The sequence below is a fragment of the Copadichromis virginalis genome, linkage group LG17 (assembly GCF_057382275.1).
Source record: "Copadichromis virginalis isolate Kocher_CV1m ecotype Utaka linkage group LG17, C_Virginalis_male_GT1.1, whole genome shotgun sequence".
In the NCBI taxonomy this organism is placed as follows: domain Eukaryota; kingdom Metazoa; phylum Chordata; class Actinopteri; order Cichliformes; family Cichlidae; genus Copadichromis; species Copadichromis virginalis.
In genome coordinates this window covers 21,148,040-21,163,701 of record NC_140634.1, presented here as the reverse complement: position 1 = coordinate 21,163,701, position 15,662 = coordinate 21,148,040, and the positions used below count along the sequence as shown (strand labels likewise).

At 41.6% G+C, this 15,662-nt stretch overlaps 1 protein-coding gene across 5 annotated transcripts in view; it reads left to right on the top strand.

Annotated features, from left to right (window-relative positions):
- Positions 1-15,662, top strand: part of abcc9 (ATP-binding cassette, sub-family C (CFTR/MRP), member 9) — a 78,637-nt gene that overhangs the window by 51,201 nt on the left and 11,774 nt on the right. For all 5 annotated transcript variants that reach the window (XR_014915972.1, XR_014915971.1, XM_085436636.1 and 2 more), the window contains 6 exons: positions 1,313-1,415; positions 1,566-1,679; positions 1,974-2,094; positions 5,772-5,902; positions 7,561-7,639; positions 14,200-14,308. Coding sequence is in view for 3 of the 5 variants with exons in the window: in XM_085436636.1 (XP_085292762.1) it covers positions 1,313-1,415; positions 1,566-1,679; positions 1,974-2,094; positions 5,772-5,902; positions 7,561-7,639; positions 14,200-14,308 (657 nt within the window). In the remaining 2 variants the exon portion in view is untranslated. The remainder of the gene's footprint in view (positions 1-1,312; positions 1,416-1,565; positions 1,680-1,973; positions 2,095-5,771; positions 5,903-7,560; positions 7,640-14,199; positions 14,309-15,662) is intronic.

Below are 15,662 nucleotides of genomic sequence, written 5' to 3'. Positions count from 1 at the left end.
CATAAACATTTGGTTCTTTTGCATAACTTTTGAAGCTCTTTTCTGAACTGAGTGGTTTCGTATTTCGGGCTGACTGATAGAGCGAAATGACTGAGTTTGTGAAGTTATTGAAGATGATCTTTGCCTGTGCAGCAAGGCTTGGAAAAATCTGGAGACCGTTCTAATGGTCATCAAACACGTCTTTATTGAGGTGTCAAAACACTTCATTAAGGGTACAGGGAAGGTTGTCTTCATTATGGAATGAGTTAAAGTGTCCGTTAGCACTTTTTATCCTGTCACCTTCCACAGTAGAGCTGTTCAGAGCCCTTTAGATTGATAGGATTGCCGTCTTTGCAGCTCTCTGGTAAGCTGTCACAGTTTAGGTTTTACTTTCAAACATTTTGTGTTGTGCTTTGCTGCCGTTCCTGTGGCGGTAGCGAGAGAAGTATCTTCTTGTATTTCTGTATTCAGCCTCGTTCCCATCGTCCGGATAATCCAACATTAAGCAGCTCTCACACTTTTTTCTCCTCGTTTCCCCTGAGGACTTCCTCTTCCTAACACACACAAATATACAAACACTGAAGGACTCACACACACACAAAAACAGTGAATCTGGTGTTGAGACAGATTCTTGGCAATCGTGGGATAGTTCCCATTATCGTAACCACTGGTCTCCTTCCAAACCACGTCTGGTTTAGATGGCAGTGATTTACTACTGAATACAAACAAAGATAAAACTTTGCTGCCGTTCCTGTGGCGGTAGCGAGAGAAGTATCTTCTTGTATTTCTGTATTCAGCCTCGTTCCCATCGTCCGGATAATCCAACATTAAGAAGCTCTCACACTTTTTTCTCCTCGTTTCCCCTGAGGACTTCCTCTTCCTAACACACACAAATATACAAACACTGAAGGACTCACACACACACAAAAACAGTGAATCTGGTGTTGAGACAGATTCTTGGCAATCGTGGGATAGTTCTCATTATCGTAACCACTGGTCTCCTTCCAAACCACGTCTGGTTTAGATGGCAGTGATTTACTACTGAATACAAACAAAGATAAAACTTTGAGATTCACCAGGCTGAAGTACAGTCGAGCTGCTCCCCTTCTTTCATTGAAAAACAGTGTACTTCTCTTACTTCCTGTTTGCGTTTTGTTTGTTATTTGTACTCCCTGTGTGAGTTTATTGTTTGTGTTCATTATTGAGGATTTAGGGGAAGATGATGTCAGCAAGTGATCAAAAGCCAAAGGCAGGAGGGCACCAGCAGTTCAGTGCATTGGTGAAGCCGTTAAACAACTGATGTGTCTTCTGTTCAATTACATGTTTGCTGCAGACACGAGGCTCGGTTCAAACAGCGCATGCTGGAGCTGACCGACACCAACAACACAGCGTACCTGTTTCTGTCTGCTGCCAACCGCTGGCTCGAGGTCAGAACGGTGAGAAACTCTTTTCATCGGACTCAGAAGAGGAGAAAGTGTTTGGTTATATAAATATGAGAGAGAGAAGATCTGAAGCTTTTGCTGCGGGTTGGGATTTGTTATGAATATGTTGTATTAGTGATATTTTGTTTCCTGATGTCTCTGCAGGACTACCTTGGAGCAGTGATTGTACTGGCAGCGGCGGCAGCTTCAATATGGAGTTTCCATTACGGGCTTCATCCCGGAGGTCTGGTGGGCCTGGGCCTTACCTACGCCCTCACTGTGCGTTTTCTCTTTTATGTACAGTTATTATCTTTTTTTTACTCTTTATTCAGTCAGTGAGTTGCCCTCCATTCGTAGTTAGACACTAATTTAAATTACTGTGTTTTAAAAGCAAGTTTTTCAAACCTAAATTGACGCGGGGTTACGCGGCAGAACAAACAAGCTGAGTTTAAATTATATTAATTACTATTTAATGGATCATTTGTGCTGTGTAATAAGTCTGTGTAAAGATTCATTCAAAGTGATGCTGACGTATAAATTTGATCTCCATGCTACAAAAATGCCTCTGTGCAGGTCACCAACTACCTGAACTGGGTTGTGAGAAACCTGGCAGACCTCGAGGTTCAGATGGCAGCTGTGAAGAAGGTCAACAGCTTCCTCAGCACAGAGTCTGAGAACTACGAGGGCTCTATGGGTAACTCAGTGTTAGGCTGATGGAGCAGATATAGCAACATTTTGTAAATGTTTATTGTGATTTACATCCCTGTATTCATCATAAGCTCTTCTTAATCAGAGTCTTTCTAAGAACTTACTCCTCTTTTCATCCTTTCTGGAGGTATAGACCTAAAATATATAAACTTACTTTGTGGGGGAATTATACAATCAAAAATGCCTTGCAGTGCCCTCCACATCCGTCTCCAGCAGCCTTTAATAACCAGACAATCCCAGTAAACATGCGAGTGGTTTGCACTGTGGTTTCCACAGTTCCTCCAGCAAACCTTTGGGCCTTTGGTGTCTATTTACTGCTCAGCTTTGACGTCTTTGATGGAAAAATGTGGCCTAAACATGGCGGAGTATGTCTTTAGATCTCCACCAGCAGCATCAGTATATAAAAGTGTGATAAAATTGCATCTGCAGTGCAATGGCACAAACTGTGGACTTTGTAAACACATTTAGACATCTGATGTTACACATGATACACACACACACACACACACACACACACACACACACACACACACACACACACACACACACACACACACAAACACAGATCTATGTATGGTTATTTGCCAAAGGAATGGAGTGGACTGTGACTGTACAGTATGCATGTGATGTGAGTAGGTTCACTGTGTTCAGTGAGTGTATGTGTGTAAAACCTTTTTCATAGTTTTATCTTTTTTGCTTATGACTCCAGAAGTTGTGTGTTTGGGTTTATGGACTGTTTCTATGGCGAAATGCAAAAGCTGCTGGCATCTTTTTTTCCCCAGTTGAAGAGATGGCAAAACATGAACACTTCATTATTTAATCAATCAATAGCATAGTACACTGAGAGTACTAATGCCTAGCCAGGCCAAAATTAAACCTAACCAAACCCAACCAAACTATTTTACATGTTGTACAAAACGGGAAAATGTTTCGCTGGTCAGCCAAAGAACATTTCTCCGAGGCAGAGCAGCTACAGTATTTTGGGAAACATAACAAAAACAATTCCTGAGCTTGATGAATGGATAGAAAGTGAAGGGATAAAAAAGGAGGCACGATGGAACGAGAAAATACTTTATCTCAAATTTAAACAAAAAAAAAACTGAAACAAAGGAAAGTCCAGTTAAGAACTGGCTCTCTGTCTGTATCTCATATGAGCATCATCCATCTGATTGAGTTTTCCACTGAAGTCTTTTTCTTACAGTAAATGACCCACAAAACCAAAGTCCTCACTGACATCATGGAAGCTTCCAGCAAACTGATAAAGGAGGATAAAGGAGGAGTAAGCTAAAAGCAGGACTATGAAATCCTTACCTTTCAGTGCAGTAATATGATCAATGCAGGACGCAGACTCAGCTTTTTATAGCATGTCATAGGACTGCTAACACGCAAATATTTTCTTTATTTTCTTTAGTTGACTGTTGGAGGCCAAAATCATTCCAAAATCAGCGTTTTTTTTCTTCATCTTTTTGTTTCAGTTAAAACAGTCCCCTTGGTTTATGACCAAAACAAACAGCACGCTAACACAGCAAAGTAAACTTGATCAGAACTACATCTTCTAAACTGTAACATGCTACCATATTAATTGTGAGCATGTTGGAATACAGAGGTTAGCTGTTAGCCCCCCAGAGCCTCTTGACCTTTTCCTCAGTGCATTAGTAGCACTACTGGAACACACAGCCATGGCCCAAAAAGTCAGCTTGCCCCTGTTTTAGTGCATATGTAGCACCAACAACAAAATGAGATGTGAAAGAGACAGAGGCTAAATAACGGAGCATAAAAACACCAGGGAGGAAAGAATTGTAACAAACATGTGCAAAAGTGATCAAAATGAATTAATAATCAGTTGTAAATAAGCAAATGAAATTTGGCTACAATATTATAGCAAAGACGTGTAAAAGAACAAAAAACAAAACCTGAGGCGCAGTCACTCTGGCTGTGATTGCCCTCTGCGGGTGATTATACACATCTCTGCCCAGGGATCGTGTTCCTGTCATGAACCACTGTGTGTTCAGGGTTGTGGACTCAAATGCAGGACTTAGGTGACAAAAACTGAACATAAGATGAGCATCTGAGGCTGATTAAATAACAAAGTTCTATAATGTAAGAATTAGCAGAGAGCAAAGCATCCAGGAAACAGTAGGAATACTTCTTTAGAAAACACAGAGAAACCCAAGCTGAAGGTACGGTAAATGGACTGGTCCTTCTGTAACACTTTCTTCTATACCTAAGGGCAATTTCATACCTGCAGTTCATTCAGTCTTGTCTGAATCAGTCGATGAGTTTATAAATTTATAGCTTATTTTGTTTGTTTTTCATGCAGAGAAAAAATTCAAGTGAACTTTGAGAATGTTCAGTCCGCTTATTGGCCAGATGTGCAGATGTGGGCAACAAAAGTAAATATGGGAATAAGGTGCTATGATCAGGATTATTGGAGAACATCGAGAATTCACATTCATTTCACCTAGTTGCTAGTCCATACTGACTTTTGCACATTTATAGTACCTTTCCACATTCCAGAATTCAAAGCATACGAGGCAAAGGGAAGTTTGTTTGTTTTTTTAGCTTAGACCTGCAGTGTGCACCTCTTAGTTGGTTCAGATCGAGGTCGGATCACGTTTACATCATAGATGATTGGTTTTTCACCAACCCCACTAAGATCCTTACTACAAAGGATCTTAGTGGGGTTGTTTTACACCTGAGTGCGATTACTGTGTTCACATCTGCACAAATGAACTGCACCATCGAGGAAAAATAAGTAGAATTCAATTTAAATGGACTAAACACAGCAGGTGTAAAAGCATCATAAGTGCTTTCTGAAAGAGGAAACAGGCAGGAACCAAAACACAGTTGAAGACAATCAATGAATCTGTGAGTGTAGAGAAAGGACGAAACACTCTTCACAAGGGAAAACTGAACTTTCAAAGTAAAGACAGGAAGTAACTAAAGAAACTAAAGAAACTAGACAGATATAAGGAAGAAAAATAGATGAGACAGAAAAAGGAACAGAATGGAAACACAAAGGGGAACTACACACAATCCTAAAGTCAACAGTAACTGAAGCTAAGAACTGAAATCTGGAAAATAAACCATAGACAATGGATAAAATAGGAAATTGCCAACAACTGTGTGAAAAGAAAACTACATACTAACAATAACAGAAACCTTATCCAAAGAAACAAACACAAATCGAGTTTTAAAGGAATTGTTATAGTTTACCAATGCTTACAGAGACTGATGCCAACTGAGTTCTGAAGCCTCAAAAAGCTACAACTTGAGGCAAAAATTAGTGTCATTATCAGATAGAGTACTGGATAGAGTCTGAATCGTTCAAAAACTGCAGGATACTTAGCAGTAAAATCCTGTGGCATATAATCAGAATTTCAGTAAAAGGTCCACTGGCTTTCACCCATACCATCCTGAGCACACCCAGTCCCATCTATGGGCAAAGTCTCCTATCTGTGGTGTTATGACATGGTCTATAGCTCCTGTTTACACCATCCAGGACTGTAACATAGACAGTAGCAGCTGTAAGAGGTCTGCTTTTTGTTGTGGTGTTCTTAAACTTCAAGAGCTGTTTTCTGGTCTGAAGGGTCTGAGAGTGAGTAAGAATTAAAGTTTTAAAAAAAGAGAGGAATAAACCACCTTCTGTGTCTCTCCCTACAGATGCCTCTCAGGTCCCTGAGAACTGGCCCCAGGACGGTGAGATAAAGATCCAGGGCCTGTGTGTGCGCTACGACCCAATGCTCAAACCGGTGCTCAAACACGTAAACGCATACATCAAACCAGGCCAGAAGGTAAATACTGATTCTGTGAGAAGAATGGAATCATTCAATCATTCAGGAGTTTTCATCTGGTAGGATGGTGGAACTAGATTTCCTAAAGTTAATAAAGTCAGTTAATGCTGGATGTGCGGAGGCAAAGCTCCCATTAAGTCTACCATCAATACAATTTTATTTTCATCAATTTTTAAGTGCCTGTCCCTTAATATAAGACAGCCCACAGGGACTTTACAGAGTTCTTCTTCACTCAGAGGTCTGACACTGGTGTACATGTCCATGTTATGCAGCATACCTTTTCTTAAGTTATGTCTGCAGGAGCAGTGAGTCACAGAGGTTTGCAAGGAACCGTGGGCCTCACTTAACACTGCAATGAAAAAGCAGTGTCATACAGACAGGAGAAAATTTTCCCAAGAGGCCCAATGGGAAGTTCAGGGGGTAGAGAATATTTACTCACAGTAATGACTGGAAGGAGCGGAGCAGTTTAAAACCCCTGAATGATTCTTGGTTGGAAAGCAACTCCTTTTCATTTTCCTCAAAGTCTGTTGTTAGACTCTGAGCACCTCCTCCAAAACTCCAAAAGTGGAGAGAGTCCGTGTTACACCTATTTGAGTTGTGATTTTTTTTAGAGTCAGAAAAAGACAAAATGGGGCAATCGTGGCTCAGGGGGTTGCAAAGCTCATCTGTAACCGGAGGTTTGCCGGTTCGATCCCCCTGCTCTCTCTGTCCTGGTCGTTGTGTCCTTGGGCAAGACACTTCACCCTGCCGCCTACTGGTGTTGGCCAGAGGGGCCAGTGGTGCAATATGGCAGCCTCGCTTCTGTCAGTCTGCCCCAGGGCAGCTGTAGCTTGCCTCCACCAGTGTGTGAATGTGAGAGTGAATGAATAGTGGAATTGTAAAGCGCTTTGGGTGCCTAGAAAAGCGCTATATAAATGCAATCTATTATTATTATTATTATTATTATTATTATTAAAACATTAGTAAGCTTGGTTAGTGAACTGCATCTAGTTCATGTTGCAAACTAAGTAAATTACCACATACTTTCCTGTGCAAAGTAAAATTCTCCTGTTACTGTTTCTCAGGAATAACAGGCAAACATGCGTTGCTGTACATTGTACCCTGAGAGTTTATGTATGGAACTGGCTAACTAGCTTAGCACTCTTCCCTCTGAACTACGGCTACACGTGCCTATGAAATAAAAATCGAACTAGCCCCAAACACAGAGGTTTTAAAAACCAGAGTGCAAAAATCCGTGGGTAATATTTTGCAGTTGCTACATCCATCTTCTATACACAGTCTATGCTTGGCATGTATTTTATTCAGAGTAGACGTGCTTACGTATCCAAATGGTTGTGTTACATAAAAACGCACCTCCAGTACAGTAGGATACCTATAAGGACATAATTAAATGTGCTTTGGAGTGCTTAGTAATTCAGACCTGTGTAGCCTCGCTGATCCTTTCCTAAGGTGAACTTTGTTTTAAAGTGTGGAGTGTGATGTTGCTGGAGCTTTCTTTGAACTCACAGCCACATGCCTCTAATAAACTGTAAAATGACACTTGGTCACCAAGCTCCATCCACGCACAGCATGTAGCTGCTACCCTGTTATCACACAGGTGTCTGATGTCTCACAGCAGCATCAAGCGTAGTGAAGCTTATTGGTTTTTCTCTCCTCAGGTGGGGATCTGTGGCCGCACAGGCAGCGGGAAGTCTTCTCTGTCGTTGGCTTTTTTCAACATGGTGGATATTTTTGAGGGTGAGTCTCCTGTCATGCTGTTAGCTCTCCTCACAAGGAGAGAGCACGTTGTTTTTTTCCACTTCTTTCATCTTCAAGCTTTTCTTCCTGTCCCTGGAGCCTCCCTGTTTTTCTCTGTTTTATGTCTCATTAAGATAATCGTGTTCTGTTTGGAAACTTTGCGGAAAGATTTCTCTCGGGGTTGTTTCTGTGAGTAGCTCTTGACCCAAGGTTCTACTTGACCCAAAAGGCAAAAACAATCACGCTGTTATGGTCCCCGTTTTTGGTTTCCAGTTTCCTCTGAGTCACTTACAAAATAAAAAAACTTGCCCTTCAAAAGATGTTCCTGACAGGAGGATTTACAGATTTTCAAGAGTAAAATTAAACTATTATGTGAGATTTAATTACTTTTTCGTGAGGTTTTGAGTGGATTCATGATTTCCACATCCCCTTCTGCCCTTCTTTCTTTATTTCTTTTTCTTCTTTGGTTGATGGAAAGCTGTTGTGAGACTGTTTATAAAAGATGGATTTAGTCTCAGAAAAGAAGCTGTTGCCTCTGAATCTTGCAGTCTTCCTAATGGCCAGCAGGGGCAGCTTCGGTGATTGCATAAAAGAGATTTTGCTCTCAGCTGCTCAGTTTTTTATGTTTATTTTGTACACTGTGGTCCCACTTAGAATAAATAATGCAACACTTTCTTTAGGATGCAGAAGTGTGGAGTATCTTTTATTTCTCGCTAGAATTGATCTAGATCTTGTTGTCTTTGAAGATGAAGATCAGGTCTGTAACCACTCGTCAGACTGAGTCAGACTGATTTCAAATTGGCACTTTCATGGAGTTTCTTTGTCAGAATAAATCGACTTTTAGAAATGAGGGAAAATCTGTTGCTGTCTATGTAAACAGAAAGTCACATTCACTACTTAGATTGGGGGCAGGGATAGCTCAGTAGGTAAAGTGGTCACCCCATGATCGGAAGGTCGGCGGTTCGAATCCACTTAACGGTTACCCTGAGGTACCCCTGAGCAAGGTACCGTCCCTATACACTGCTCCCCGGGCGCCTGCTTAGTGGGCTGCCCACTGCTTCACTGAGTGAATGGGTCAAATGCAGAGAAAAACAAGTAATTTCCCCATGGGGATCAATAAAGTATCCATTATTATTATTATTATTATTATTATTAGATTCAGGCTCCAGTCAGAACCTCATAGATCTGAAACAGAACTTCTTCCACAGATAGTGATGTCACTGCTGCCTCTCCAGCTTTGCTTCTTATATGGGAAAATATCCAGAATACAGCCAGCTGGTAAGCAGATGAGTGGAGAACCCTGCTGCAAAGAGATGTATTGCTCCGTGTCTGAGATTGATTCTAACATGTTGGTAATCAGTCTTTGAAGCTACACTTTACACAATTTGTGCAAAAACTGGACAACACAAGATTGGAACAAAGTTGTCTGCTGTGACATTCAGATGATAGGATCAAAATTGGTGTAAATGGCATGAAAGTGTGGCTCTGTCTTGTCCTGTATTGATGGTTTAGGCTGCTGGTGGTGTAATGGTGTGGGTTTTTTTTAGTACCAAGTGAATGGCATTTAAACACCACAGCCCACCTGAGTATTGTTGCTGCTTCAGTAGGATAATGCCCCAGGTCACAAAGCTGAAATCAGTTGTACTCTAATGGCCTTCACAGTGACCAGATCTCAGTCCAGTAGCCACCTCTGGGATGTGGAGAAACAGGAGATTCACATTATGGATGAGCAGCTGATAAATCTGTAGCAGCTCTGAGGAATGCAGCACCTGGTTGAATTTGTGCCACGAGAAATTAAGGCAGTTCTGAGAACACAATGGGCTCCAAGCTGATACTAACAATGTCCTGAATATCACAGGTAGGATCGGGGACCAAGGGAAACCCTGGTGAATACCAGCACCAATACCAGATACCAAAAAGCATTCTTGACTTTGTGTGGGAGAGAGGAAGGAGACATGATTTTGGTTATATGACCTGATGGCTCGTAACAACACTGTGGTACACAGTACTGCAGGAGTATACCAGACACATGTAGACTAGACTGTCAAACTTCATGACTGCTCCAGAAGTTTCCTGACAGTAAAGAGCTGTTCCACTGTTCCACAACTAGAACCGAAGCTGGATTGCTCCTCCTGAATCTGAGATGCTTGTTATGTGGATTCAAGCTGTCCATGATATTTATAGACCCAAATACGACTTGAACAAGCTTACAGTTTTTCTCGATTGCTAAAACACATTTCTTGAAACTACGCCTCATATCCTCACAACAGTAAACACAAATCCATAACATCTCACTCAATTTCCCAAACATCCTATTTCCAGGTCAAAATGAAGCTCTACACCCAAAACTATTCACTCCTGCTGAAAAACCAAACTTTGCCCTCAGACATCAAACACAAGCCCTCAAAAACACACACACTACAACAGAGTTTTGCACACTGGTACAATTAATTCAAAACAATAGTTCCAAAACAAATAGGTTGCTTATGGTTCTCCCCTTCAAAACCCTTGTCACATGATAAACACAAAAGACGCAACCAATGTATGTACAGTGGCACATTGTCATTCATGTACTATACAGTACAACACACACCAGAAACATTATCCCACCTCAGCATCTTGTCTTTGGTCTGGGTCAGGCCAGAGAATCTCATCCACATCACAGGCTATATTGGCCCCAGCCAGGCAGTGGGGGTAAAATCCTCTTGCATGCCTGATCCACCCCTGGCATACATCTACTGATATGTCTAGGCAGGCCTCTTCCATGGCCTGAAGGAGGTGAACACGGACATAAGGTTCTCGGTCATACACTTTCCACCGCCATGCCGAAAATAACTCCTCTATCGGGTTTAGAAAGGGAGAGTATGCAGGCAGAAAGATATTAGAAAACCTTGGGTTATTGGTAAACCAGTCACGAACCAGAGCAGCGCGATGGAAGCTGACGTTATCCCACACAACAACGTATTGAGGCTGCTCTGGCTGTGCTGGTTCCCTGTAGTCCAGCTGGAACATATGTTGTCTTAAACCTTCAAGAAAAGCAAGGAGAAGCATAGTGTTATAGGGTCCTAGTACGGCATGGCGGTGGAGTACCCCTTGTTGGCTGATGGCTGCGCACATAGTGACATTCCCCCCACGCTGACCAGGGACATTTACAATAGCCCGATGGCCAATTATGTTCCACCCCCTTTTCCTTCTTTTGGTCAGGTTAAAACCTGCCTCATCCACAAAGATTATTTCATGGGGAACAGGCCGTCCTTCAATCTCAAAGATTCTCTGCAGAACACATAACACAGTAGAGTCAATCGGTACCCTGAACCACAGTTCAAGAGTGCTGAAATGGCAGCATAAACTGCCATGCTGTGATGGTACACAATACTTTATACAGTATCAAAACTCATACCTGAACATATTCCACACGTTGGTTTTTCACTCTGTCAGAGTTTCGTTCGAAAGGGACTCGGTATGCCTGTTTCATCCGGAATTGATTCTTTCGGAGGATGCGGTCAATTGTGGAGAGGCTGATGGCATTTATACCTCGAAAAAGATGATCATCCTCAATCACTCTCCTTTGAATCTCTTGCAGGCGGATTACATTATTTGCAATTACCATGTTTACAAGTTCCCTCTCTTGCTCCTCCGACAAAAGCCTTAACCTGCCTCCACCAGGTGGTCGTCTCTGTGTCCTACAAAAATAGAAGCACTCATTACTGTAACTGTCACACATTCATTTTACAGGCAAATAATGGAAACATACTGAAACTCAAGACACATAAGTTCAGTAACTTAAACGTTACTGTACAAAGCAGTCTTACTGCAAGTACACCTACCTGTTTTCCTCCCTGAAGGTTCTGATGATGGAGGCAACAGTGAAGCGACTCAAATTTGGTTGTACTCGTTGCCCAGCCTCCCTCATAGTCATCCCATGGACAAGGACATGGTCAACTAAAGTGGCTCGAATTTCATCCGAGACTGACTGTCTTCTTGCCCTTGCTCTTCCCCTTCCTTGTCGCCGTCGTTCTCCACCTCCACCTCCTTCACCACGTCCTCCTCCTCCTCCACCTCTCCCTCCTCCTCCACCACCTTCCTGTTGTCCTAGACCACCTCCTCCTCCTCCTTCACCGCGTCCTCCTCCTCTTCCACCACGTCCTCCTCCTTCACCACGTCCTCTTCCTTTGCATCTCTTTGGATCCATTGTTTCAAACCTGAATGAGCTGACTTTGGCCCTTTTATCTATCCATCGCAGGTTCTGATTGGTGTGTGCTAAATTTTGACTCCTAGTGTTTCCACCTGGTTAATTGTGTGCTAATTGAGCTCAAGCTATGCTGACTTAAGTTAACATTATTGCATGCTAGTGCTTTCTAAATGACTACATGGTGTAAGCACTGTAAAATGTAGGGATTTGTGTGTAGAGTTTTGCAGTAACAGTTCACCAAATTTGAGTCATGTGTCAAAGCAGGGAATAGTGTTTATAGTTCAGGGAAATGGGTGAGCTTTTTGAACAGTAGCGTTACGGTTTTGAAATTTTAATTTAGAGGCCTGGTTATAGTGTTTAAGCAATCGAGAAAAACTGTAATAGAGTTACTTTTATAAATTCAATATGCTATAAATGATCTGTCAGAGTGAGCAGTAATAAAAGTATTTAAGGTGACTGAGTCCCAGAGACAAAATGACAATAGATATTGCAGTGTGTTTTGTTAGAACTAAAGCACTTCTTATTGTAAATTATTCCTTTAAAAGGTGTTCAGTCATCAGCCACTACTGCAGTACTATGTATATGTTGGAGGAAATATTTATTCAGCTCTTTTTAAACACTCGTGCGAGTCCTGCTAAGTGCAAATCTGAAGGCCTTTTTGTTCTTCGCATGCCTTGTTTTAAGAGAACCTGAAGTAGACTCTTGTATCAAAGAACTAGCATAAGGACATAACAAAAAGGCTCGACCCATTCTCCTGCACTCGTTTCCAGGCTCTAGACATGTTCCTTCAAGAGGGCAGAAATAAAGTCCTAAAGCTGTCTGTTTTAGTTATTGCATTTTGAAAGCAAGTCGTAATCGTACCACTCTGTTTTCACTCTGGCTGATGACGGCTGCTCCTAGACAGATTATTCAGACAGGGGTGAGATTACACAGTCACTTTTTCCATGCACTCACACACACAGCTGGGAAGACAGTTCATTTAACTGTAAATTTAAGACCATTGTGTCAGCAACATTTCCTTATAAAGCAGTGAAATAAAAGCAGAGCACCTTCCTGGTGATTGCTCTTCTGAGTGAGCTGTACAGAACATTCTTGATTTCATCACCCTGAAAATAAAACATTGTGTTCAGCTGAACAAAAACATTTGTTCAGGGTCGTTCATCGTGTCCACATGAAAGAGCTTTAGGAGAAAAGGTGGTTTAATTAAAGCAAACCTATACAAGTTTGTGCTGATGAGTGCAAATCCTCCGTGACACGTTTCTCTGCAATCGGGGACTCAGCTGGTTTCCATTCTGGTTATGTTCCTTTATAAAAACAAGGTTTCTGAGCACCTGTGTCATTTTGCAATTAAAATCTCCAGCTTACCACAACTACGTCACCATATGCAAAGAAATTTCCAATGTATGAGGTTCTGACCCAACTCTGGTTGTTTGTAGTTCAGTTGAATTTCTGTTTACGTCGACAGCAACAGGTTTGCAATTTTTGATGATTTATCACAGATTGCTAACTTGACTTGATTTGCTTGCACGCTGATGGGGAACTGATGGCACACTGACTGATTTATTACTGCTTTATCACCACCTTGATGCAGCAAAGTCAGTTTAAAGATGGTAACTGACTGATGGCTGCAGACCTCAACAGCCATTTCAAAGCAACAACGTTGCACATTCACTGTAAACATCCCAATCATTTTTCCGTGCTGCGGTTGTGCAGCAACGTTTTTCCATAGTGCATCTTTAACATAAAATATTGAGTAAGAGACATCACCTGGTCTACTGATTTTTAATTATTTCATTTTTGTAAGACAGAAACTACAATGTTTGAGCCGATGGGTAAACATGAGTTATTAACTATTAGTTGATTAGCAAAATGCATCTATGTTTCACTGTGGCATAAAACGAGGTGCCAACTCTGGCTGCCAAAAATATAAATAAAGATTAAAATAAATTGTACTTGATTAAGTGAACTGATGCTTAACAGTTAGTTTATACTGGCTGATGTCATCCTCCTGGTGAGAGGCCCATGGGAAAAGTGACATCACACCTGCTGGTGTGATGTCACCAAGCTTTGGTGATTTGTCTTATAATGCAGCCGTGAGATTTCCAGATTAAACAGAAGGAAAAGCAGCTTGAACTCTATTCCTGCAGCTGATGCAGAATGGGTGTTTTTTGGTAGTATTCAGGAGAAGGTCGCAGTGAGAACAGGACGCCTCAAGTGCCACTATAAATGAACTTCATGAGCTGTAGATATAGAAAGTTCAGAAGAAAGCTGTACTGGATAATTTAACTGTTATTTTTCTGTTATGAGAGGAGTGTTGGTGGCTGTAAAACTACCTGGAATGTGAACACAGTGTTTTGCTTATTTGCAGGAAAGATCATCATAGATGGGATTGACATCTGTAAGCTTCCTCTACAGACTCTCAGGTCTCGACTTTCGATCATCCTCCAGGACCCTGTCTTATTTAGTGGATCAATAAGGTAAACACTCGTGATTAACATGCCTACAGAGAACTTGACTATATTCTTTTTTAAAAAGTCTTTTTGAAGACTTATTATGTAAAGCCTTAGGATCTGGTTCCTCGCCATGTTTTCCTTCCCAGAGATTGCTGTTTATAATTTTATTCTTGTGTTACCAATCAGAACTATAATTTGTGCTCTCTGTGGTCCGTACTTCCAAATCGGTTACCTAAAAGGTAAAGAGAGGTAACAGCAAAGGTTAACATCAACAAAATCTGAATAAGATTTGTTTACAGAGCTTTAATTCAAATCTCCAAGATTTGAACCAGTAGTTATCTGCTAAAGGTGAACAGAAACTTTGACTGTTGTTTGGTTCTCTAAAAAGTTTCTTATATACACAAAAAATGTTGCGATGCACATCAGAAATGGTTTATCACAAGGACTAATCACCCAAACAGAAACTCGACAAACCAAATGCAGAAACCAAACCAACACTCCACAAATGCACGGCACAATTTAGGAGAGCCAACCCCACTGGGACGAGACTAAGCTGTGCACCTGCATGTAAAAGATAAATTGTCACTCTTTTGAGGCTGCCAGCACTCACATATTGGACAGACTAGACAGATGGTGTCAGAGACAAGTAAAGGAGGCCATCTATGTCCACTGCGAACATCTGTTGTTGAACAGCAGCAGCAACACTAGTCTTGAGATCTCTTCCCAGGTAATCCAACCCCACCTGCTCCTTGACATCAATAGCACACATGTGATGAACCACATGATTAATAGTGAGTGTATGACCTTCAGGACCACCTCCAATGTGGCATCTGGGGATAAATATCTGGGAATCTGTCAGCCGATTTAGAGCTGTGCAAACCTCTTGGCAGCCACAAAAGTCGCCCCCTTGTGGCCATAAAAAATAATCCAGATTTAAGAAGAAAGTGTGTACATTATTGTACTTTATTGAGCCCCGTGGGGAAATTGCTCTCTGCATTTAACCCATTCACTCAGTGAAGCAGTGGGCAGCCATTGGGCGCCCGGGGAGCAGTGTGTAGGGACGGTACCTTGCTCAGGGGTACCTCAGGGTAGCTGTTAAGGGGAATCGAACCCCCGACCTTCCGATCATGGGGCAACCACTCTACCTACTGAGCTATCCCTGCCCCATTTTTTTTTTTTTTTAGACATTTTCATGTTGGCTTCGCTTTTTAGTCTTGGATGTTAAGGTTCACACTCAGGACTCAAGCACATGACACAGTCAAAGGGTTAAAAACTAAACAGTCTTCAGCTAAATCCAGCTGTGATTAATTCCATCTGGAATATAAGGAACTTCAGGTAAGTAATCCTGTTTTTTTAGGGCAGGGATTCGAACTGTTTG